Source organism: Poecilia formosa, unplaced genomic scaffold (genome assembly GCF_000485575.1).
Source record: "Poecilia formosa unplaced genomic scaffold, Poecilia_formosa-5.1.2 Scaffold205, whole genome shotgun sequence".
In the NCBI taxonomy this organism is placed as follows: Eukaryota; Metazoa; Chordata; class Actinopteri; order Cyprinodontiformes; family Poeciliidae; genus Poecilia; species Poecilia formosa.
The window spans coordinates 454483-481695 of NW_006800144.1; the positions used below are offsets into that span (position 1 = coordinate 454483).

A 27213-nucleotide genomic window follows, 5' to 3' on the forward strand; every position below is an offset into this window, starting at 1 on the left:
TTCTTTTTTTTTTTTTTTTTTTTTTTTTTTTTTTTTTTACAGTCGGTCAGCGGATAGATGCCGTTACATCCCGGCGCGTGTCCCGGCTCATGTGGCGTTGGGTTCGCTGTTGCTGCCGCGCCGCGGAATGGCCAATGGAGTCCGAGTCAGAGAGAGAAGATTCAGTCTAGCCTGGGCGACTTCCATGCGGCAAACCGCCAGAGATATGAGCTCTCCCCCCCAACGAAAGAGGACAGGAAGAGAGAGAAACAGAGAGAGAGAGAGAGAGTGAGGATAAACCAGATGGGAGAAATGCTGAACAGTTGAGAGCTGTAGGGAGACAGGAGGAGTGAAGCAAGGAAGGTTGCTGTATATTATTTCAATGACTGACGTACCAGTGTGTGTGTTTGTGTGTGTGTGTGTGTGCGCGCGCGCGCGTGTGTGTAAAGGAGAGAGAGAGAGAGAGAGAGACAGAGAGAGTGGGAGGGGGAGCGCTCTAATCAAGTAGATGAATCGACAATGCTGCTTTGCCACTGAAGTCAAGAGAGATTTAAATGCAGAGACTGTTGGGAGAGGGTTGCAGAAAGTCTACCTGCTCGTTTTAAAGCCCGTGCGCGTAAATTAGAAAAATAAAATAAAATAAAATAAAACACAATAAATTAACAGTATTTATCGCAAACACACCGTTCACGAAAGGTTAAAGGTTTGGCTCGCGCGTCACTGCGCGATTTCGTGGAAACACGAAAGCAAAGAAGTAGATTTTTGGTCACGTATTTATGAAACAGCAAAACTTTTCTTATTAATTTTTCATCCTGCCATCATTGTCCTGATCCCCCCGCTGCTGCGTAATAAAGTGTCGCCGCCTGCCGACCGTCAGGTTCCCTATACGTTACCTTTAGCACCTATTGAATATTGTGCGTGCAGGGAAAAACATGTTTGGGCTTTAAGAGTGACGAACAAATAAGACCAATAGGGGGAATAATAATAATAGTAGTAGGAGCGGGGAATGACTCGCAGGAAAGAGGTGTGTGTGTGTGCGTGCGTGCGTGTGGAGGTAAATGCTGACAAAGGAGACAGAAGATATACATCGCGTGGGGAGAGCAGGTGTGGTGAGGAGGGGCGGGGCGGGCAAGGAGGAAGCAGAATGAATATCAAGAGAGGGAGCTGGAGAGTGGAAAATGTGAAGGAAGGATACACCGAGAGGGAACGGTCCATTTAAAATAAACATTTTCTAGAAGAAGATATTGTCAGATTGAGGTTACTTACATATTTTATACTTCACTTTGATCAGATCTTTTGTCATTGCTTACATTCTTTAGGAATAAATTAAGGCATGCTATTGCTCATAGGCCATCCAGATCTTGTTTGGTTTTCCGAAGCATTTTGACAACATTTTAACATGTTAACAAGAAAACATTCAAAATAACTTCATGTGTGACTCTTTTTTGATTCCATTCTTCAAATTTGTGGTTTTAATTGAACTTTAGTTTGTAGTAGTGATTAGTTTTACTAAATTTAAAGCTGGGCACTGCAGTGAATCACCTCTGCAGAACATATTCTGAATACTACTCAAATCAAGGATTTGTCAGTCATTTCAAATGTTTCCTAATTTTTCTGTAGTACTGTTTTGAAAGTTAACCTAAAATACTTTGCACTTTTACTTATTTATTTTGCAAAAAATTGTCTCAAGTACCAGATGGTTTACCTAAAACAAATCCACATGCACACAGATATAGATTGGGGTTGGGGTATCTCAGGTGCACGTCCTGCTACTGCATGACCCAAGCTTTGGAGGGTATTGAACCCATTTAAATTGATGTGTTAAGAACATTTCAAATATGTTTTCATCGACTCCATTGTTTGCATTCAGCTTACAGTCACCTGCTTGGCTTCACCCACAGTTACCACTAACACAGTATTCTGTTTTTGTCACTGAGGCATGTCTGCATGGCGGCAAAAGCATAGGAGGTGGATTAACATTGCTTGTCAACAACAGATGGTGAATTCCAAGATATGCTGCTGTACAACAAAATCCTTTTTCCGAGTTATTTACCAAGACCGTTTCACCAGTGTTCTTTCAGCAACAGTATGCGTTTCGTCATCTTTGCTCGCAATACCAGCAGCTCAGTTGTTGCTGTTGCAACAGACACAACTCCCCGATGGCGTTTGTGGCAGTATTTGGAGATTAAAACCATCAGAATCAGTCTCTGCTACATGTTCAAGGTTTTAGCAGTTTGTCAGCTGCTCCACCAGAGACAACAACACATTTGATCTCTTATGTAGAAATCAGGGAAACATGAAAAAAAAACATTTGTTGGAAGACCTCCTTTTCGTACAACAGATCGTAATCTTGTTTTCCCTCTGCTTGACATATAAAGGCCTTGTACAGAGAGAACCTGTGATAAAAAGAACTGAAATTGAAGAAGCTTTGCCAGGTTGTTTCGAAGCCACCGACTGGGCTGCACCCTGCCTGGCACATGAACATTACATCAGTGGCATAACCAAGTGTTTGACTATCTAAACGTTTGCGTAGACAAGCCCCTCCTCACCAGTACAACGAGGTTCTTCTTCAGTAACAAACGTTGGATTACTAGTGAAAATGCTTAACAGAAAAAAAAAAAGATACTTCATCAGGTCGGGAGACAATAAATCATCGAGGAGCATACAAAAACAACATGAAGTTGAGATGTGAGAAATGTGTGGTCCGGGACAGAGAAGATCACAGGGTTCAAGCAGAAAGTCCATCAGATCAATGGAAGACTGGACAGAGGCAATGAACTTAACACAAGCATCCTCCTGTCCTGCCCTCAGCCAAGCAGCTCTTTCTCCCTAAACCCACAGCTTCTCTGTCTCACCTTAAATATTTTATCCTCTACCACGGTGATGGCTCCAACAGCTTTATCATGATAGAAACCAGTCCTTTTCGGATATTTCCTCTATGTGCATCTATGAAATTGTTAACAGGACACAACCTTTCCAAGACCAAGATCTAAACTTGCCATCCTATTGCACGATTTCACCCATTATAACCTTTGAACTTTTCTCTATAGATTATTCTTTCATACTTACAAGTTACAAGTCATTTAATTTATCAAATAAACACATAACAAAGTTGAAAGGGAATATCTAACTATATGACTCTACAATGCACATATTTTAAGTAATTTATGATTGTCGTTTTCTATGTCTTTTCTGAATGAATGTCACAACTAAAGACAAAACGTGACACATAAATAATTAGATAGAAATAGTGGTTTGAGAGTAGAATATATGCCACGGTGTATGCTCAAATAGATATTCAGTCGTACAGTTTGCTTGTTATTCAGACTCGCTTTAGTTGCCATGTATAACAGCTGACATTAGGGACCATTCTGTTCACAGCTTGTGTAAGTCTTCCAATAATTCACAGGGAAGGTACATTCATAGCCAATTGAGCTAAATGGTTAACTTGTGCCGATGCTGGCTTGAAACTATTTTCATCTGTTTGACAAATTATGAATGTCTAAAGATTTAAATTTAGCAGCTGTGTTCATAACTTGATGTATTGTGAGGGAAGCATTTACATGGAAGCTTATGTTCCACATAGCTTGGATATTACAGAAGCAAATGCTTCTGTAAACTAAACAACCTTTCTTTTTTCCGTTTCTGTCTTTGTCACACACACAGACCCTTAACACGCTGCAGAGCACTGGCACGTTTGTTGATGCCGTTTTAACGAACGCCTCTTTCTCTGCTCCTCCTTCCTTTGTTGTCTGAAAATGTTCTTTCTTGATTTTTGGTGTACAGCTCTCTATTCGTGCTGTACATTCTTTGCTTTGACTCTGATCTGTCTCTTTTCTAATGATTTCCACCACTTCCCTTTTCTGTTTCAGTCCACCCCTGCTTCCTCCTCTTCTGTCACTCATGGACCCATATTTCCCCTCCATCTCTTCTATAAACTTTCTGCTGGCAGGTAATTAATCATTCTTCTGGGGCCATGTTATTTTTAATAAGGGAGTGCCTGACCTCAGATATGGGCACACAGTTCTGTGCTAGCTGGAAATGACATCATCCATAAGCCTCCGTTTTTTTCTTTCACTTTTCTTCCCCTCAGAATAGATCATGCCCCCCATGCAGGCTTTATTGTTCACAGAGTTAAGGACTAACCCATATTAAAAATGTTAAAAGATGGATCATGTATGAATTTTTCAAAGATTTTTTACATTTTAGAATATAATAAAATGAATATCAAAAACCTTTATTGTTTGTCAGTGTACCAGCAGCAATGTTGAAACATGTAGATTTGTACAAAAAATACAAACACAAAATAGAAGTAATAATAACATACTCTCCTACTCTAGTAAGGGTAGACTTTACACTATAGTATCTCCTTCAGACTAGCGGCAGCAGCAGCAATTAGCAAACCGTTTACGGTTATAAATGGCATATTGAGAAGCATTTGTTGTGATGACGTGGTGAAGGCGGAGTGTCAGAAAGAGTCGGAGCTTCTTAAAGAGACAGAGGCCAATATCAGGTCGTCAAAGTGGGAAGTCAGATATCTTTTAATTCATTTCTGATACATGCAGCTTTTCCACGACAACTGAAAGTAGCATAGTTACCTGATAGTGCTACATAGTATGCCTGGTAAATACATAATACAACCCCTTTAATGTGACTTAAATAAAATAATGTTTCTCCATCTTTCTGTGTATCCCTAACTTTCTTCTAACTTCTTCAATTATTCCCATTGGCTGCTCTAAAGCAAGCAGCATCTGTGTGGTGTACAGTATTTTGTGTATACTACTACAAGACAGATATCTCAATTGGTGCCTTCACTCCATTTCCCAAAATGCCAAGTAATAATTTGTTTGTGGTTAAAAATTCACAAAATAATGAACAGCTTATAAACAGTTTAAACCGTACTGAGTATTGTACATATGGCATGGGGGGGGGTCACTTATGATGTGAGTGACCCCCATCAGATTTGTACAGTGTGTGGTTGTGTATTGGGAAGAGTAGTGTAACGTACAGCAACTGCAATAGGACAAAATAAATTTCTTTGCTCTTCTTTAATCATTAAATGTTAATGACCATCAGACCATAATATGTATCAGTCCTGCCTCAAAATGGTTTGAAAGCAAGATACGCACTTGCTTGACTGGGCTATAAAAAACATACAAAACACTTAACAGATATTTACTATCACGAGTCAATGTATTGTGGTGTTTTAGTTGCTTGGTTTTTAGAAACTTCTGCAGAACAAGGCCTGAGATTTTATTGAAAATAGTTCTTATTTAAATACAACTCTGGATGTCCACATGACTATTATGACTTGCTGAACCCCCTTTTTGTTCAGCAACTTGGTTGCAGTTTTATTGGTACATTTGAAGTGATTGCTGAGCTGTGTTTGATCATTTAAAGCAAGTTCAGCTGGTGGCTATAGAAGGGAGCTTGTTGGTGAGTTCCAGACATCTCGGACTTGTGGCAGCTGAAAAACAGCACTTAATCATCACTTGTCCACTACTCTGCCTGCCAATCCGTTTGAAGAGTTTGTGTTGAGACGGCGTGCATAGATTTTGGCAAACACAGCGCTCTGCAAAATAACCATCTAGATCTTATTTGTCATCTGGACGGACAAGACTATGAGTTCTGCGGTTGGTACAAATGCAAATTTGCAAACCACAAGCCATGCTGCCAGATGCAATTTGGGAACAAGAAGCTTTGTACCTTCCAATCTTTCAAAACAAGCCCAACTTGTTTAATTAAATTAAACTGTCCTGCTGCCTTGAACTCTATGATTAAACATACTGTCAGAAGCCTGTCATTGTGCAGCCTGACCTTGCTGGGATTTCTAATTATGGCCCTTTAAGATCATTACTGATGTTTATTTTTTTTCCCCTCCCTGCCAATGTCTTAACATACGGCCCGAATGCTCCCCACCAGCAAATTCTTTGCTTTTACTAAAGTAGTCTCGTTTGTTGATGATCACTGATGATCAAAACCTTGTAATTAGAAGTTCCTTACTGCTGCTGCTTAACCTCCACAGTTGAACCACAGGGTGACCGTGACTCAGTGGTCGTCCTCCAATCAGAGGATTGGAAATTTGATCTCTTGCCATGCCACATGTCGAGGTGTCTTTGGGCAAGACACAGCATGTATCATTGCCCATGACAAGCTTGCAGTTGATTACGAGTAAAATCACTCAAATTATCACTAAAGCATTTAACAGAAAGTGCTAAATGATTATAGGTGACAGAGAAATACATTGTAAAGAGCTATTTTGAACCTAAAGACGGTTTAGATCCATTGCAAGAATGGGAACTATTTACCACCTAATTGTTCCTGATTAGTGCAACCATGTAATTAAAAGATGATGAAATTTCAACCCATGATTTTAGTATCATTGGCAGTATTTTCATTTTTTTTACCAACTGGAATTCCATATGCACAAGGCAATCAAAATGCTTTTTTTTATAAGTTTAGTCGTCTGTCTATAACAACAGTGCCTTGCTAAAAGGATTCATTATCAGGTTCTACAAGTTTCACCAACTTAAATTTAAAACTTTGTAAAATACTTAAAACCATTATCAAAAGAATTTAAGACCCACATCTCCACAGAAATGCGTCAACTTTGTCCAGCCAAATGGCAATAAATTTGCACTTGCCCATGATAGATGCAAAAAAGCTAGCTAGCTAACTAGCATGGGTATGTTAGTAGTGAGATACCAGTAGCTTCAACTGTCTTGACTCACAGAACACAATGGAGATGTTTGTGTGCGAATTGACAAGACAGAAAAATCCCACGAGAAAAAAAAACAATACATAGAATACGAGATTAAATAGTCCTGCCGAGACAAAATATAAGATCTATGTTAAATGTCTTAAAGGTGAACTTACGTTTAAAAAAATAATTTAAGGCATTTTAAGACCTTTATTTTAGACACGTTCATTTAAGACATTTTAAGGATGCACCCTGATGTTGAATATTTTCACAGCTTTTTGATGCTGTTTTACAAACCACCTCTGCTTATGTGTTTCCATGGATTTATCCTCATGTCTTAATGATGATGTTTGTTCACTAACATTGTCAAATAAAACTCAGGCAGTCACACAATAGTTGTATTTTTACTGAGATTAAGCTACTTACAAGTGGATTCTGTTTTCAAAATTAATGACTTCTGGTGACATATGATTGTGCTGAATTTTAATTAGAGCTAAATCTGCACCACACTTTTCAGATTTTTAGACAAAACTCTTTTTTTCAATTAAAATCACTGATCGTTTTCCTTTAGCTTTCACAGTTATGCTGTATTTGTTGCAGGTTTATCTCATGGAATGTCAACAAAACTTACTTTCGTAGAATGACTAAATGTAAAAAAAAAAGTTAAAGGATTACTTTTGCAAGGCACTGTGTATTTTGAAGGTTAAAAAAATCCTTCTGTATTTATCCATGACTATTTTCTCCTTCCTGACAGCAAAAGTAGATGTGATCTGCAGTGCAGCTTATATAACCATAAAACAATAAAAAGAAACTTGAGCTCTACATTACAATAATGCAAGTTCATTGGAATCATTTTACAACCAGACCCAGAAAGTCTGAGAATGTTTCCATTATTGAGCTCAGAGTATGTGGGTGTGAGTGAATGAACTGTGGTTTAACAAGACTGCAATATGTAATGATTGTTTCACGGTGCGTTGACTTTAATATTCCAGCATAGGTTTCATTTCATCAGCATGGTGTGAGTGTGTGTGTGTGTGTGTGTGTGTGTGGTGGTGGTGAGATCTAAGTAGAAGTGAGAGTGAAAAGAAGAGTTTGAGGGGTGAGGGGGGTTGCTGAAAGGCATACAAATAAAAGTCTGTTTTACACAATAGCAAATAAGTGCATAACTGAGCTGACCAAATAATTTGCCTCAAAAAATGTGCATACTTAGTTCCACAGGCTGTTTTTTCACATGTAAATAATTTATTGGAAGGGTAATAGGCTGCATTTAATTAATAACAAAGAGTGGGAGGAATTTCATCATGAGACTGAGGTGACATGTTACCCCTATTGATTTCATAAATCTTTTTTCTCTTCCCATTAACGTCTGTAGGCTATGCGTCTGCAACACTCGGTCAGCTGAACCCTACTTTCCTTGCTCCTAAAAACCAATGCTTTCACACTTTTGACAGATAAATTATTTGCTTGATCCAAAAGTAATATCTTACTTTCGTATTGAGCCACTTGAACCCTGTTTTATGAATTACTTTCAATCTATTTATTTTTTATTCTGAATCGGCATATATGGCGTTTAGCCAAAGACTTTCGAAGCCGAAAACTACAAATCCCATACACTTCCGCTATCCAAGAATTTACCTCTAATTGGTCAACTCGACACCCAATCATTTGGCAGATACGTGTCTCGCTGTCAGCATCCTTCCGTCATGGCGTCTACTCGGACTAACCCTATTGTTAACCTGCACTTTCTGATTGTTTTACTCCTGCTGGCGATATGTCTGCCGTTCGGGGGAGGACAGAAGAAGAAAGAGGTAATGTCTAAACCGTCTGGGCATGTTTTACCAGCTAGTTTCCTCGTGCTGTTTGCATAGGAGCTGCACAGGTGTAGCCTGCCGGTATTTCTCAAGCTAGTAGTCATGAGAAGGCACGTGAGAAGAGCGGGTTAATTTATGTTTTAGACACACAAATTACATATTTGATATGAATGAAAGCAGTCACATTGAAAATGTGCTTAGAGCGGTGTTTTTGAGAACATCGGAGATTAACAGCAAGCAGCTATAGTCATGAGGCTAACGCCGTGCAGTTGCTAACCCAAGCAAAACGTATTCTTCTTCTATTAACTAAATTTGTCAGAAAGCAACGTAAAATATTTTCCGACAATATGTGGATGTTGTGTCCTTATTTGAAGTCTGTTTGGGTTCCGCAAACAAAATGGAAATATGGGGTGCACTTTCATGTAATCCGTGAATGCGGAAGAGGTCTAACTAACCACCCAGGAAAGCTAAGTGCTCGATCTCATTCAGATGATTGTTGTTCAGCAGAAGAGCCGTGTTGTTTCTTTGGTTCTGCTGGTTTACTCTGAAGGCATAAAGATAGAGACAACAGACTGATTTAGGTGGAGGTGGAAATGATAGTCTTGGCACGTTTTAACCCTGGGTTTCTCACAGCTTTTAATGGACTGTACATGTACTCACCCCAAACTATTACCAAACTATTAATTTATATATTTTTGGTTGCATGTTTTGTGCGTTTGTTCATGAAAGTGTACACAGAACTCCTTGTGGTTAATCAGGTTTTCATTCAAAACTGAGCCAGAAAATCACTAATCTTCATATTATTGCTTAAATAACGCTCATGATGATCGTTATTAACCAAAACTCTTTGTATTAATATTGTGTCACTTATAAAACAACAAGATTTGCTAATCAGTTTCATGGTCTGAAGGGTTTTAATGACAAAATTTTGATGATTTGATCTAATATTTTAGTTCCAACAGAAAACCAATAATTTTGTTAAAATAACGTATTGAATATTACACTTTTAATAACAACTAATATCTATTATTTTTGAAGAGTTAAGCGCAAACATAGACTTACTGAATTAAAATGTGTATACACCCTGGACAATATAATACCTTTTGCTGTTCTGCTGTTTACATAGTAGCATGTGTACAACAAGCTAATATTAATTGGTTAATGACTCAAGCAGTATGTTCAGGTCAGTTGTTTTATCTTATTATAAGTGATGCTCCTTTTGCATCTTCACAAGTATTTTATGTGTTTTTAACCACTGGAAATATTTCCAGTCAGCAGAATCTATATTTTTTCATAAGTAAATTCAAAGTGTGGCAAGAAAAAAAAATGAAGTGACATATTATAGCAGTCTGTAATGCTAGGGATGACACACCATTTTCTGGTTTTGTTGTTGAAGTCGGCTGTAAACATAAAATTTAGCAACACTGTGAAAATTCAGTTACTTAATGAGCATCAGTGCAGAAAAAAAATGTTTGTTTATATTGTCCAAGTGTGAGTGAAATTTTTAGAAACCCTGATGCATCTACCTCTAACCGTTTGCATTCTGAATGTTGATAATCCTCGTGCATTATTCATCTGCTGCCCATTCTCATTTTCATTACAGACACAATAGACGGTTTTCTTTGACAAGCTGTTGTTCTAAACATTGTCTGGTACTTGAGTGATTTTCTTTTTTTTTTTTCTTTTTTTTTTCTTTGCCCTCTCAGTTCTTACATGTAGTGAGTGACGGTTGTTTAATGCTTGTTTTCGTTTTGCCTCCTGTCTGTCTTGTTTTCTGAGATCTGCACAGCCAGACAGCGTAAGTAAAGTGATTGCGTTGAGAGTTTTGGTCCCCTGAGCCCTTTTTTTTTTTGTATGCTCTGCTTTAAAGGCTAAATTTGCAAGCTTTCTACTGATACCAAAATATTCTGGTTGGGTCCTGAAATACCTGAGTGCAGCCGTGAGCGTGCCCCGTTTGAAACAGATGCATTTTCATACAGAGCTGTTGTCCTGGTGGCACATCGTTTGTCAGCTGGCAAGCAGAGGGTTGTGCCAGGTAGATGGCGTTTGCAGTTTCCATTTTAATCTGCGAATCAGCTGGTGTATAGCCTGGATGCACTTTCGTATGTGTCTGTGACACTTTAATTTAAACTGTGAAGCTGATATAAACAAAAAATTTGTTTGACTGATAAGATAAAATGTCTTAAATAATAATAATAATAATAATAATAATAAAAATCAGTCAATGTACAGAATATAATCAATTTCAGGCTTAATAATTTAAAATTCCTAGTCACAGAATTTTTCCACTGATCACCAAAGTATAATTTACATTTTATTTCTTAAGTTTGTTTCATTCTATTTTATTTTGTTTTTCTTTTTTTCTTGATTGTCTTTTCTGTCTGTTTGAAATAAATAAATAAATAAATAAATAAATAAATACATACATTTACTGCAGCTTTTAGCTGCCAGTTTTAGCCAATTTTGATTTTAAAAACTCATTAAATAGCATTTATGTATGAAATTCATACGTGAATTTTTTTTAGATAAAAATATTTATTACTAAAATATTTCCTTTTAGGTTGTTTTTTTAATGTTTGCAGAAATTATTTAAGTTTGAAGCAGAAATGATGATGTTTTGTGCAGGAGCAGTTGCTCTAAAACAGAGTTTTGTTAATTTAAAATCAGGGAAACAAGGTTTAAACTTTAAAGTTTAGAGTTGAAACTTTTTGTAGCATCTTATAGTCATGTTAGTATAACACCTATAAAAATGAATGAATTTAATTTAAGACAGGACAATGTAAAACATTAACCACTGAAGGAGAGCTGTGCTGTTCCAGGTTATAGCTAGAAATGCTAATTTCCACCTGTAGTCCCCAAAACATATAAAAATATGAAACAAAAGTAATCTAAAAGACATTTGTTCTGAATACATGTAGAGTTAGGTATGACACGGTTTATTAAAAAAAAAACACACACAAAAAACACACAGGGTCCTTTTTTGTATAAGAAATAAAGCTTAGCTCAACCATTTGCAGGAATTGCATATATTTTTATACAACTGTTTTACAGAACGTATGCTGATCTAACAAATCAAAACAAAAAGGACTTAAATATTGGGTGAGTATTGGGTGAGGAAAAGAAGAATAAATATTAAAACAAAAGCAAACAAAGCAAGAGCTGTTGTATTTTTATTTATTTTTGACATGTAATCTGTAGCAACTTCTAACATAAGATAATAACTAACTTATAATAGAAAATGAGTTCTATTTAAGAGAATATTACCCAGTCAGTAATAGATGGATTATTACTGTCTGAATCTCTATTTTCATAACTCGGTGTCCGTTAAAGCGAGGCCTCTAAAGTCCTGGCTGCTGGATGTGACTCTTAAGTTTTCCGCACTGCTAAAAGTGGATAAATGAAACTCAGATCCTGTTGCTTTAGAACCACTTATTTAAACAAAGTCAGAGGGATGTTTTAAATGTTTTGATATACTTTTTCAACTGCACCATTTTATTTCGCTGACTGTGCAGATGATGGGGAAGTATTTGAGCAGATTATGGAGGGAGTCAAAGAAGGAATGTACGGGGAAAATGGCTGACAGGTCGACAGGCATATAAATGAGCAAAGAATTGGATGTGTCAACAGAACAAAAAGCTGACTGAGTGAAAGAATAAATGAGGAATAAATAGGCAGATTAACCACTGATGGAAAAGCATATAAATGGGTGAGTAAATCTATAAATAATTGAGAGCGACATGTTTGCCGTGCTTTATAGCGTTCAGCATTGGCACATGAATTGGGATTCTTAAATGCAACCATTGGACATGAGTGACAAATACCACAGCGGCGCAATACGGCTTATGAGACTAAGCAGTTTAATAAAGGCCATCGTTTATCATTTTAATCTAAATTACTTTGTCGTTGATTCATATCTGGCCTGGATATGTCTTTAAATCGCACACTTTCCACTTAACGAGTGGGTCTGAATAACGCTTCTTTAATGCAGGACGTGACATCAGGAGTTTAAAGTTCAGAGAAAATTATACATCTAAAGGAGAACTGAAAGAAAGCTGTTAGTGTGACTACAAGGAGCAATTACAGAGAAGGAGACAGAAAGAGAAGGTAGGAGGTCAATTTAAAATTATAGCTCATAGCATGCAGTGATGAATTGTTACTTTTATGCACTATGATAGTTGAGCACTTTTGTGATCATCTATTGATGAGAGTGCTTATTTTGAGCAATACTTTGTATTTTATCCATTGCGCAGAAAAGATTCACATTATAGCTTTGGTCCTGATTGCAACGGCTCAACAAAGATACGCCTTCTATCACCTAAAGGGTCAAAAGCACATTTTATAGACTCCCACACATCTGAAATGTATCTAGGTATGTACTTCTCCAATAGCACTAAATAGAGGAAAGAAAGATGCCACCCTCTACACACGGACCTTCACCTACACACAGACTTACTTTCAGGGAGGCACAAGAGAGATATTGAAGGGTTATAATGGGTGGAATCTACTTTCGCAGCCTAGGGCCATGACAGAAAGGTGGGGCCGGCAGAGGAAGATCTTATTTAGCTGGAAATGGACAAAATGGTGATGCAGCACTTTGTATTCATCTCAGCGATTTCTGGCCTCCCTCGCTGCCCTTTCTGTCTGGGGCTGGCTGGTGTGTGTCATATACGGGCTGGGCGATATGGAAAAACAATCCTATCTCAATGAAATTTTTTTTCACATCAGCTGATATGGATGGAAATCATATAAAACAAGTTGCTATTTTTGTTTTCTTGATCTATTAGGTGAGATTTTAAGATAATAGAAGGTGATTTTTGTTTTTTAGAGATTTACTTTTAAAAGTTTAACATGTCATTGAACATTATGCTACTGCTTTGGATAAATTAGAGGCTAATTTTAAACTAAAATCTTCCAGGATTACAGGACATTCTTTTGTTAACAGATAAATAAAAGTGTAATTGAAATCTAATTTAATTCTAGTTCATTTTGAATATTGCTTTTTAAGAATAAGCAATAGAAAAGAAATATAAGAAGACAAAAAAACCCCTAAAATAATCTCTTATAATCTTTAAGAACCCCCCCGACCAAAACTATAAAATAAAAATATAACAATTTGATCTGAAAACTCCACACAAAAGTTTTGATTTGGGGAGTCGGATACACTCACTCTCATCTGGGATTAAGTTTTACATTCTGCATGCTCCAGCTGGTGGCGCTGGTTCAGATGGTGAAGCAGATTTGTGGTTTTCCCCGACTTTGTCAGAACATGCACTCGACATAATTTGCAGTTTGTGTTTGTCCAACCTTAAACAGCCAAATACCAGCTCTTCTTGCCAACGATGTAATTAGTCTCCATATCTTCTTCCGACTCTCTTTCCCCATTCCGCCCAACTAATGTCCTACCTATTAGCTAAAGTAAGAGAGACTACAGCTGCACAAACATTAGCCTTTAGCCTGTCTGGCTTCTGCTATGCTTCCTGCGTCAAAGTAACGTTGCTTGGCTCTATTCCAGCCATTATTTCAGGATGGAGAAACTCTTATTTTCATTGGTTGTACATACACACAAATTGTATGCCAACAACATCGTTTGTCACTTCTAATGCGTTGGAAAACACAGAGACTTTATAACAAAAGTTTAGTAATCCAGTTGTCATCACTGCTGCCCAGTGTTAACATTTTTGGTGCCAATGCATTGGGGTAGCACTACCGCAGTGGAAGAGAACTCTGCTTTTTACAATCTGCTTTTAGCTTTTCTTTTGTCTGAAATGCTTCCACGGCTTAGAAAATCTCAGTTTTGACTCTACACATCTCCCTCTTCCTGCCTTCTTTGTTTTGTTGTCATTTACTGTACATTCTTCTTTGTCGGGGTTAATCAGTGGAGTGCTTGCAGAAAATGGAAGTGATTCTGCTCTCAAATCAACTGGTTGTTCATTGAAGTTCAGAGAAACAGAAAAAAAACCCCTGAAATCCACTGGTTGTTTTTGAGTGAGCTGTCCTCCATTCAAGTCTGTAATGTAAAAGCTGCACCGTAAAGTTCAAAGCCCTCAAAAAACATTAAACGGCTGTTTAATTTGCCGCCGCTTAAATGCGTGTTGACACCATGATTTGTCTTGCTTGCCACATGAGAAATCAACATGAGCGTTAACAGGGGCTTTGGCCTTGATCTTTATACCTTGTAGCTTTGTCTCGACTACCTGGATCTTCATGTACTTTTAGATTATAGTTTTAAAGCTTCTTTTATGCTCAAGTAAGCTTAAATTGTTGAATCTTTAATGAAGTCTTTTCAGGCATTTTCCTCTTTTCTCCTCGTCTCGTTTTTAGAAAACTGTACTTTTATTCAATTAAGGTAAATTGACACAGGAACAAAGGCATTAGGAGTTTCTTCGTTTTTAAAAAGCTTCCAGATACTCCTTAGGCAGAGGCATTTAATGGGTAAAAGATGTTAATAGTATTTAGATAGACTCTTGTGCATCACCCCAGTTCAGCTCTAAATTGTAGACAGTGGTGAGTTTTTGTCTTCCGGCTGACCACAGCACAAAGAAAGGGGCTGCGTAAGCACTTCCCTCCCCATGCATAGTCAGGGGAGGCAAGAGGAGGAAACAAAGTTCAGGACTGTGATTCTGAAGCAGGGACAGTAATATCTGGAGAGGTATATATCTAGAGAGGGAGATTACAAAGTTGTGTGCTTGGTACCACCCAGGGACCAGTCTAATAAGTGGATCGGAATAATAAAAGCCTGCTACCTCTGCACACAGAGGTCCAATAAACTTCTGTGGTTGACCCTTCAGGGCATAACCAAAGCTCCTTGCAGACTTTAAGCCGGAGCATTTTAAAGATGAACACTGTGTAAGCAGTTTTGACTGTTTCTTTTCGCTCTGATAACTTCATATTAGAAAAAGTAACTACTGCTTAACAGTTTTTGCATTCCTAATGTGCTTTTGAAATGACAGGTTTTAAAGCTGTGATTTCTGCAGGCTGACAAAATATGACTTTTTGTAGTTCTCTTTGGCCCTTAGTAAATATATGTATGTTTGGATTTAGTTAGTAGTTTTGTCATAAGTTAAACTATTCATTCATTTGCTACAATGAATTGATACTTGGATGTTTGCAGGGTTAGTGCCGTCTCTTGGGTAGGGATGAAATGGGAACCAGCTTGAAATGTTACAATGGTTACAATTTGTTACATTGTTGGCTTGATATTTTAAGATTTTAGTTTTTATGAAAACTCCCCTAATCTTTGTATTGTTTGGTAACGTTACCACTTTTAGTTCATGGCTCTGATGCATATGTCAATGTTACTACAAATGGCTCTAATTATTTGTTTTGTTTTTTTTCTCCAGATGACACATTTTCCATTTTTTAAAATTTTTCCAAATTTTATTTTTTCCACTCCAACCATATTTAATAGCTCAAAAGTACATAAGTTTAGCGTGAATTAAAAAAACAAAATGAACAACTCTACAGCTAGAGGTCAACATTTACTATTACTGGTTTTCAAAGGTGTTATAGTGTTTACTTTTTAAACAACAAAAACTAAGAATAATGTTTTTGAGACAAAAGAAAATCTCCCTTTTCAAAATGCTTTATTGTCGTATAAAAAACCCTGTTAAAAGTAAAAGCTTGTGCACATTTAATAATGTTAAGGACCTTTGTTCTCTGTTATTTCTTCCATCTGTCACAGACATCTCCACTGAAGTAATGACTCAGTGTTTTGGTGTTCAGCTTTCAATCCCCCCCCACAAACCCTCATCAAGTACTGTTTTTTTTGGGAGAGATGTTTCTTTCTCTAGTTTTTTTTTTTTTTTTTCCTTCCCTGGTGTCTTGTGGAAATATGCATGCTAGAGCTCAGTCTCTGGTGATTTTCTGTTTCATGGGTGAAAAGAGATGAATATTGTGCCCTTTCCTTTCTTCCCCTCTTGTCAATAAAACCCCGATTGTGGCTAAAAATAGCAGCGTTTCATACTGGGAAGCGTTTCACTCTTCTCCCAGTAAATTCAGGGGTGTTCTGTTTGGATCTCGCTCATTAACCGTATTTATCTGAATTATTGATGCACGGGTGTCAGGCCTGCTTTCTCTGTGACTGATGGCCTGTGCTTCCGCGCCGTTTTCTTCCGCTGCTATTCCTCCTCCTCTTCCCCTCCCCTTTCTATCATGTTTCTAACAAGTTTTTTGAGTGGCAACAAGATTTTCATCTTTTTGCCTAACCAGCCCATATTTTCCAGCGTTGTCTCTCTGTTTGTTCCCCTTCTATCACTCCTTTCTATGCACCCTTGTTCCTTGTACTCATTGCCATCAATCACACTTAAAATTAAAAATTACATTTAATTTGGTTGTTTAGTTTACCCACTTCTACATGATTGATTAGTTGAAGTGGAATTGACCAAATAATCTGTTATTCAATCTATTACCTGTTAGTTCTCACTAAAAACGACTCACATGCTATAAAATGTATTTTTGTTTAACTCTTTTCTCATACTGTTGTTAGAGAAGTGATTGGACTCTCTGGTGCAGAACGTGACTTGTTTGAGTCTCACCGAAGAAACAGGGACTTCATTTGAATGGGTAACTTTTCATTGGAGCTGAGAAAAATAACATATGGGATTCAGCAAGGTTCTGATTTGGGCCCCTTCATATTTATTGTCTGTGTTTTCTCGCTAGCTCGCATAACAAGTAATGAGATAAGTTACCATAACTATGTAGACAATTCACAACTCTACATTTGTTTCTTTTAATTGATTTTTTTAGATGGTTACAGCAACAGAGTTTTTCCAGAATTGTAGCTCATCCATGATTCCAATTATTAAATAAAACAAAGCTGTTTGCACTAATTATACCTATATCATCTAACAGCTGGATGCATGAACATAACTAGTTGTATGTTAGTTATGTACCATAAAATTATGTTGGGTTATTTCTCTTAAGCAGCTAAGTAGAGGCCTTCAGGCAGTTGACACTGTGATGCAGGTTGTTTCAGTACCAACTTGGCTACCAGTTGGGATAAAACTGATGCTAAATTGCTTCACTGCTACGTCTTTCAGGAAGGAGAAGAGGAAAAATGTGACTTTCATTAGAATATTGCAAACAGGTCCAGTTGACAGCTCAAAGTCTGCATGTCATCATTGTGTATCCCTATCTATGTAGAAAACAGTGAAATTATATCAAGGTGAAAGGAAGAATTGGTACAATGAATTTGGTAGAAAGAAATGCACTGTTGAGCTTTTTTAATCCACAAGGTTCATTGTAGCATTTATTGCTGGTTAAAGTGTCCCCTAAACAGTCATACTGCTTAGGAGCTATGGAAATATTTGAGTCTTTTCCAAGCATTTATTTGTCCAAAAGATGTCAAGAAAGGACTCTTACAGTTCTTCAAATTCCAGAGGAATATCAGGAAAGCGGGGAAAAGAGGCGGTAATGTTGATGGAGTTCAGGGTTTGACTGCAGTGATTATGGCTGCTGGAAAATTCATGGGAAGGTGAGACTGTTGAGAGGAAAAATATAGAAAAGGGCTCATCTCCCACCAACATATTACATTGAGATTTATGAGGAGCTACAATTCTGTGCATGAATGTCTTACTTTGAGGTTATTTATGACCCCCAAAATAAGTTATATTAGAGCCACACACACCTACACACACACTAATGCTTTAATATAATGGGATGAACTGAGGCGGTTTAGCATAAAGCTGTGGTCAGAATAAATGCTGAATACCATCAGGTGTCACATCTGGTCCCCTTCATTCTCTGTTGCATTTTACTTTCACATTCAGATTTTTATTTGCTTTTTTGCTTTCTGTACTTATTTGTGGAATTTAAAAAAAATCATTTGCATCAAGCACAAAATATTTTAAAAGCCAATATTTGTAATTTTTGTTTTCCTTTCTTTTATAGCAGCCTAAAGTCCAGCTACTGCAGTAATATTTAACAATTTTTTAAAGTTATTTTATTTCAGCAGCTCTGTTCATTAAGAGAAAATCATTATATAGATTAATTACACACATAAACATATTTAAAAGTATTTTTTTGTTAATTATAATAATTTTCCAGATTTGAAATTGGAGTATTGCATCAGACTATTAAGAAACATTTTTAATACGGAAACGCAAGCTTATTGAAACGAATATTTAGCACAAAGTTAAAGGTAATTTTCCAAAAGGTACTTTTAATCTGACAAGCAAGCCTCGTCGTAATTCTTTTTTTTAAAAAAAAATATAATTGTAGATTCAAGGCAGTAAAACAATCGCAGCCGATATGGTAAATCTTCAAAAAGCCAGAAAGGAGGAGAGTGAGAGTGCACCTGCAAAAGAGTCGGAGAAAACAAACCTCTCTTTGGACTATGACTGATGGATGATATCTAATGAGCAGTTTGATTTATGTTGATTGTTGTAGCCATTAAATAAACTGTGCAACTAGTGGTCACTCCCTTTCCCAGCTGTTCATGTTATTGACCAGCCAATTAGTTTCACCAGCTTAGCTCAGAGCATGATCTTTATAGTGTATCTGGCTCACCATCTCCTGTGTGAGACTGATGCCAATTTGCTGCTCGTTGTAAGACACCTGGAGCTCACTGGGCTGTTTGAAATATTCTTAGAGTTCTACATTAAGATCATTTGGAAAAAATAAACAGGGAAAGCTTGAATATATAAATTTTCCAGCTAGTAAAAAGAAAAGAAATGGGCATATCAGTCTATTTTGAAATTTATACCATATTTAATATCAAAGTAAACATTATGTCCTATAGAGAGACTTGATGGACTTTTTCCCTGTGGGAGGAAAGACATTTTGAGCCACTATCCTAATGTAACACCTTGCATTTCACTAGAAACATAACATTTGGTCCAACCTGGGCATTCGAAGCTGCAAGCCTGGCATTTGTTTACATGGTAGCTTATTAATTCTCTTATGGACAAGAGGGGATTGAGGTGGGGGTGAATCATGTGAAGAAATCACAAAAAATCAGGGTTTATATCAAGTTTCACTCTTGATTTGTTCAAAGAAATTGCTTGGTACGCTGCGGAAATAAGAGAATAAGGAGCCACCGGAGAGTTACACACTCTCTCAAACCAGATGATTAGGAGGGCAGAGGCAGAGTGACAGCAAATTAGATCAATGAATATAGTTTAGTGAACCCCTCAAGGTAGGGAAAAAGTGACAAAATGCAATCAAAGTAAAAGAATAGGACGCCATAGGAGCTGAAGCTGCAGTCCCTAATCGTAACCACCATGCTGCTCTTCTTAGACTATGTACTTGTGCTTCTATGAATAGCAATATTTCTTAAGGTATCGAACAATAGACACTTGAGCTGATAATGCTGGAATGCGCTTACTTTCTACTAAAATACAAGTGCTGAATGTATAGTCGGGTATCCTTGTTATATTTTTAAAGTTTTTTCAAAAGCTGCTGGTCCTGATTATCTAATGGGTCTTCTGAGACTAACCGTGCTTACCTAAGCAGATGCACATAACATATTAGAGTAGTTTATGAGGCTAATTAGGAACAGATTATGTGCCCAGTTATTAGGCACTAATGCTATTGTTAGGCTCTGAAGGCTAATGAGGTACAAGGTCAGTTACCAATACAGCTAGTATACTTGCATGTGCAATAAGCTGCTCACCATGACTTTAACTATTAGAAATAATTACTGCTGACATGTTGGTATACGCTGCATGTCCGGACGTTGCATTCATTTTCACAAGAGAGAAAGCAAATGATGGCTTTAGTTATGAAATGTTTGAAAGTACATCTGGGAATTGAGGAAGACCACTGATCATTTTTCCAGACATGTCTCAACTTCGTGACCTTTACAGCTGTGGCACCTTTTGCTTCAAAAACTTTAATCTTCTATATGCAGCGAAGACGGTCTTATGTCCCAATCTGTTTTGTTTTCATTGGCTACTTTCTCACCAATTCAAGCAGCATGTCTCTCACCTCCTATCCACATGTGAATATGATCAAATTCTACATGATAGAGGAAATAAAGCATAAAAAGGCTGGAATGCAGAGGAGGGCAGCTAATGACTGTGCTGAAATGTTTTGATTTCTTTTTTTCCTCCATCCCACAGAGCTATAAAGAATATGCCCGCATGCAAGTAACTGCTGAGTGGCCTAAAAGAAAAACAATCCACTGCGTTTGACTCTCTTTATACCAGCATGTCGAGATAGTTTAGGCAAACTGTCTTCAATGCTGGCACAGACCCTTTTTTATCTGTTGGCAAATAATTGTCATCTTAACATCTGAATGAACATCCCGGTCCTAAAGCGGGCGATTGTGCAGAGGAAGCGATTCTTTAAAAAAAGCTTTGCTTCTGAGTCAGGGGAAGCTGCCAGTGTGATGCCAATGAAGAAGTTTTGCTTAAACGTAAAGTAGATAGAAATCAGTTAGATACTAATGTGTTTCTCTGGAGAGCCCAGTCATTGTTACCTTGTCAGGACTTGCCCAATTTAACTTAAGCGCTAAATGTCTACATTTTGCAAAGCCCAACCCTTGCCATTGATGTAACAAGTTTGTATTAAAAATGCCATAGCAGAAAAGTACCACTATATTGAAAGGGACAGTTGGTTCTGTTTAAACTGATTAAAACCCATTAAATCTTAATATTTTACATCAAAGACATACATGATTGACATCTCACGGTGGATATTTTGTTTGGTACTTTTCTCTTACACGCCTCGCCTTTAGATATAATCTTTGTGGTCTAATTTTTATAAAGGTTGTAGATTTGGAACAATGCAAGTCCCAAAATGTTTTGAATGGTGCTGAAGTACCATGAGCAATTATTACCATAGATTACACATTTTTGCTAAAATAAAGCATGCTCCATGACAGGCCAAGAACTGAAGCTAAACAAGGATAAAGTAGAGAAGTTTTGCTGTGTAAAGTTTGTACTTGCCTGGATTCTGTTGGAATAAAGAAAGTATCTTTTGAATTGAATTGACATTTCTTCTTATTATTATTGTTATTATTTTGTAACTTTAAGGTTTCTTCGTACAGTAACAGCTTCCGCACCGTAGAGTGGTACACAAAGTGGTAGTGGCTACATTTTGCATCCAGTTGATTAAAAACCTGTTTTTTTTTTTTGTTTGTTTTTTTTGAGTTTCTGGCCTGCCATCCACTGGTCAGCACTGGTCACCTGATTTCTTTGTACATCAATATATTCACTGGTACTCAACATGCCTTTTCTGCACTGAATTGGGTTTAAATTTAATGCCAGTGTTTAATTTAAAATATCATGACCTTTGTCATCTCGAAGAACTCTGTGGGAACAATAAACAGTGACTGAATTCCTCAAGTTTTCAAGAATTACAGCTAAAAATCTAACAGGGGAGCATGAAATATGACACTGACGTTAGCCAGGACTCACTTGAGCTTCTCATGGTCTATACTTACTTTTTTTGTTGTTTTTTTTTCTTCTCACGACTGTTTTCCTTTTGAGTCTGTAAATTTGACCATTGAGTGTGTTTTAAATTTTTCATGTGCCCAAAGCTTGTGTGTTTTTTTCCCATTGGACTTTCTGCACTTTTATAAGGGTCAGATGGTAATGTTGTTCTTCATTCACTGTAAAGCCGTTTAAATACTCCTACTCCTTTCTATGTCTGCACAGAGAGCAGTTTGAAGCGTCTTGAATTCTTCAGTATTCCCCGCTACCCTTTATTTCACGTATGAGGCACTATGAACACCGTCGGTGGATAGAACACGTTTTAGAGCTTTACCTGAATCTCCCGCCCACCCAAACAATTACTGTTGTTCAGACCTGCACACATAAATGTCCAAACCACTAAAGGTAGACAGATAACGGCTCTTTCCTTGAAGTGGAAAGAATAGGTGTGTAAATACCAAGTGTTAGAACTCAAGTCTTCAAACTGAATTGCGTCTGGAGTTGTGTATCCGTGTTGATTTGGTTTCAGTTCTTTATTTTTTTCTTTGCTTTCCATTTTTGGTAGTTAAATATGATGAACTGAGGAAGAGTATGGACCCCTCCTATATGACTTTAAAAAGAAAACTGATGAGGGAAAACCCAAAAACTTAAGTTCTGTATGGATAATACATACGAACCAGAACTGGAGGACTTGTCACAATCATCAGTGTGCTGTTTGAGAACATGATCCTTTTTTAGTCAATGTTGGAGAAAGAATGTTTCATGGATTAAATTAAAATTGGCATTTTTGAACAGGGACAAGGGATGCAGCTGATGGTGCTGGGCAAAATCACACAATATCGATAATTATTAATTAATTGACCTTTTCTCTTATCTACACATTTCTTTGTAATGCTCTTGTTCTCATTTTTTCCCTTAACTCCTTCTTGCTCTTTTATTTTTAAGCGGTTATGAAGGACGGTGGCGAAAGCATGTCCTCTGCCTACATTCCCCAGAATGCCATGCTGTTCTAGATTAAAGTTCAGAGAAATGATCAACATTCTATTGGACGCATTTTCTATCCTCCATTGCGACGGCTATCGTTAGCATTTTATCGCCCAGCCCTATTAGCTGACTCCATGTTGGATTTAGTTATTCCACTGAAACGGGATTGAATGGACTGTAACTGGAATTACTCTACGGTAAACTGCAGTGTAGTGTTGCGAACGACGCGGAGCTCGCCAAAGCCATAGCAAATGCTTCAGGAACCTGTTAACTGCATGATAAATTAAAATGATCTCAATAATGTCCATGTACACAACTTATCGTTTTTCTTTTTTCTCTCTTTCTTTCTACCAAAATTGGTCGTAAGTTTGATGCTTTGGTCTCAACTATCACTTTTTTGAAGGACAATTTTGTTTATAGAATCTTCATGATTCAGTTTTATTTATCTTTTCTGTTTTGTTTATTTATTTTGGATATTTAAAATGTCTTGCAGTTTCAGTGTTAAATGTTCTTTAGAAATTAAAGTTTATTGATCTTTGAGAACGTATTGTAGTATTACCATGCCGTCACCATTTTATTACTCAAAAATGGTCTTGACACAATATCATCGTTTATCGCGATAACTTCTGGGACAATTTATCTTCTATCACAATTTGTAATCGTGACAGACCTACGTGGGACTGAACTCTTTATCAAAGCGCCACATTTAAATGCAGCGCAAATAATACCAGTCGGGTATAGCTAATTGACTCATTTTCAGTTAATTTTGTCTATATCCAATTTTCAAAAAATATATACTTCTGGTTCTTATGTCCACATATTCACCGTTGAATAAAAAAAATAAAAAAAATTCTCATGTCTGTAGCTCTAACTGCACCAAAACTTCACCAAACTGTGACTTTAAAACTGAGCTTTTTGTTTGCCATCCCATCTCTCATACCGATACAAAGAAAGAAAAAAACAACAACTTTCGAACAACATGTTGCACCAAAGCTGCAGGAAGATGAAGAGGTTTTCATATTTACTTTGTGTTTCCTTTTCAAATTTGGGAGAACTTTCTTGCTCTGGGCTCCATTTATGTGTTTGTCGATTATTTGACTCTGTAGTTTCCAGCCTTGTTCCAAAAGCATTTTTCTTTGCTTCTTTTGGTAGCTCTGCTGTTTGGAGAGCTTGAAATGCTTTTATTATCTATTAGTTTGTGCAGAGATTTGTAGTGTTTTCTGAAGCAAAGTGCATTTTTATTTTTTTCAATGTGTAAAGAATCCAGTTTTAAATTACTCTTGTTATACCGTTTAGCCTTGTGTGTGAAGTAGGCCTGTATTTGATCATGTAACCTATTATGGCTCTGAATAGGCTTTTCAATCTGACGCATAAAAAATATTTTCCATTAAATGTAATCATTTAAATTTTGCAATTTGCCAGTTGCATGATGAAAACACCTGACCAGTGAGTTGCCTAAGTCATCACGTTGAAGTGACAGCAGAAAAGTTTCTTTCTTTCTTTGAGATGGAGAGAAGCAGAGCAGTTTCTTGCTTAATTGCCCCTTTAAAATAAATATGCATTTTCTGTGCCTCTCTCCTGTAGACAGTTTGCCATTTTACTTACTAGCAGTCACAAAATTATTAAAATAATTTTAGGTCAAATGCAAATGATTGCCTGTTTTTTAATTGCCATCAGCTGTATCTCCAGGTGGTTTGAAGCAATAGACAGGTCTAAGCACAAAATTATTCTACCATTCAAATCCTGAATATCTTAACATGATAAAGGGGATGATGAACCCACCCACACAGTCATTTCAGAAAAATAAATTCACAAGTTAAAATGACGACAGACTCCCTATTACGACAAGCAAAAAAAATAAAAACTTGGTCAGGTGCCTTGAGGAGAGGAAATGACAGAAGATTTCAAATGTCAGGTTCTTTTCCTGGGAGCTTTAGAGTAAAGCGGTTATCTGTAAGCAAGACAAATTTCAGATAGTCTGCAAAGAATCACAGCGAGAGATGACTGCTTGCACTAATGGGGAAAATGTATGAAAAGAAAAAAATATCACTGGAGAAAGACTGATGGGAAGACACTCAGACAAAAGCGGAGGGGAAAAAATAGCATTTCTTTCCAATAATTGTTATTTGGCAGTTAAGCTGACAAATCCGCTCCCGTAGTCCCTTAAGTGACAACTCTTGATATTTCTGGGAATCGCAGATTATGAGCTGACAAATGCAGACTTTGCAACACGATACCTTGTTGGTTTGATTGACTGCAGGTGTGAGAGGGAAATAATACACTACCACTGACTCGCAGTGGACTCACACACACACACACACACACACACACATGCACACACACACAGACTGTGTGTTTAAGTGTCACATGGTCCTGTTTGTGTTTCTCTAAATTGGCTTTTTCTTTACTACTTTTTTTCTAAAAGTGGGGATCTAAATGTATCCACATTATGTCACCACCAGTGTGTGAATATGCAAAACATAGAAATACACAAGAGCAAAATGTAACTAATTAATTAATTCTGCATTACCAAGAAAGAATTGTTGTATATAAACACGATAAGACTGATAAATCTTACATACCAGCAGGAGGTCACTTAAGGTTATTTTGGTTTAATCAGAATGTGATATTTAATCAGGACGGCCATTTCAAGCCAAATAAAACGAATCAGTCTGATTATTTGTCGATTATCCCCACCATAAAGCATTCACTAGTCACTGCATGCTTTTCATTTGCATTCACATGCCTCCAGTTTGCTTCCCTGTTTGAGATAAACAACTCGAACATTGTTTCTTCTTTTTCTATCTGAAACAGTTGAGAAAACTTGAGATTACTACTGGACCCATATGAGGAAGATGGGGAAAATAAAAAGTACACAGAAAATGTGTGTGGAAAAAACCTTTTGTGATTATGACTGTCTGAACTGTTTTATTCCCTTTTCTCTGTTTTTTTTAACATATATTTTATATTTTTATCTGCATTTATTTTTTCTTTTAACTTGTTCCTGAGTTCCTCATCTTATTGCTTCCTCTATCTCATAACCTTGATTTTTGTTTTTGTTTTTTTTTACCATATGCATCTATCTACACTTCATATTTTTCTGTCACCTGTTTCCCCTCAAGGTGACTAAGAAAATTGTAAGAAGCCATAAAAATGCCATTCAATTGAATAATGCAACTTTTTTGCTGTTTTATTTGTTGTGCCCTTTTGAGCTTGTGTGTGCGCGTGCATGTGTGTGTGTGTGTGTGTGTGTGTGTGTGTGTGTGTGAGTGAATGTATGCATGTACATGTTTTTGGTTTAACACAGTATGGAAAGTCCTGCCGTCATTATAAGGATGGTACGTAACAGAATTGACTTTTTTTTCACTGTTGTATTTTTTATTTTTTTTTGTCCTTCGATTTTATACTGGGTGTGTTTATCTGTCTTCTGACCTTTTCTGCATTTTTGTGTGAGACAACTCTTTGTTCCTTGTTAAATGAAGCCAATTTCCCATAATCCCCTCTTTTAGAGATGGGATTGGAGGAAACTATATAGGGGGCTGACGGCCAAAGTCAAGACCCATTCATTTACAATGGACGTGTTAAAATCTCCCAGAGGAAGAATGACATGCTATTGTATTTTTTCCATTATTATTATTATTTAGAAGACTTGCAGATCAAATCCCTGGCTGGTTGTCCTCATCCATTATCTACGAGGTACCTCACGGGAAGCTTTTATGTTTATAGCTTTATGAAGCTGTGTTTATGGTGTGACGTCCACTTGGAAACTCAGAAATTCTTGGCGTGCTATTTCAATAAATTTTTACTGACATCTTCAGTTGTTGTGAGCAGGATCTTCTCAGAATTTACGCCCGTATTCATATTGAGTGGATGCCTATTTGTTAACATGTTGAAGTAGTTCATGTCTGACACTGGCTTTCTGCTGCAACAGTTCAAAGGTCAGAGCAATTCACCAGAACTTCATTAAGAAAACTGTCCAAATTGTTAAGCAAGTGGAAAAAGATTTTCCATTGCAAGAGAGTCAGTAGTGTGACTTTATGACTGGTGACTTTCCAGTGGGCCTGCATCCTGCAGCTTTTGTTACTATCAGGGAAACGGTTCTGATATGGGCATCTTGTGATAAAACTGATGAATTATGAAACGGATGGAAGTTTTGCTTTAGCTACCTAACCTATTTTTTGACTGCTCTATGTGAGCATAAATGCTGCATTCATCTTTTCAAACAGTAAATGTAGGGCTGCAGGTAATTACTATTTTAGTTATTGATTAATCTGTTGATTATTCTGATGATTAGTCATATTAAAAATTGCCAGCTACTGCAGATTTTTCATGTAAGCCTTATTTTTTCTTTTTACAATATTAGGCT

At 37.0% G+C, this 27213-nt stretch overlaps 1 protein-coding gene across 1 annotated transcript in view; it reads left to right on the forward strand.

Annotated features, from left to right (window-relative positions):
• Positions 1-8334: 8334 nt before the first annotated feature.
• LOC103148419 (tumor suppressor candidate 3-like) overlaps positions 8335-27213 on the forward strand; it is a 34312-nt gene continuing 15433 nt past the window's right edge. The window contains exon 1 of the mRNA XM_007567182.2: positions 8335-8487. Coding sequence (XP_007567244.1) covers positions 8383-8487 — 105 coding nt within the window. The 5' untranslated portion in view covers positions 8335-8382. The remainder of the gene's footprint in view (positions 8488-27213) is intronic.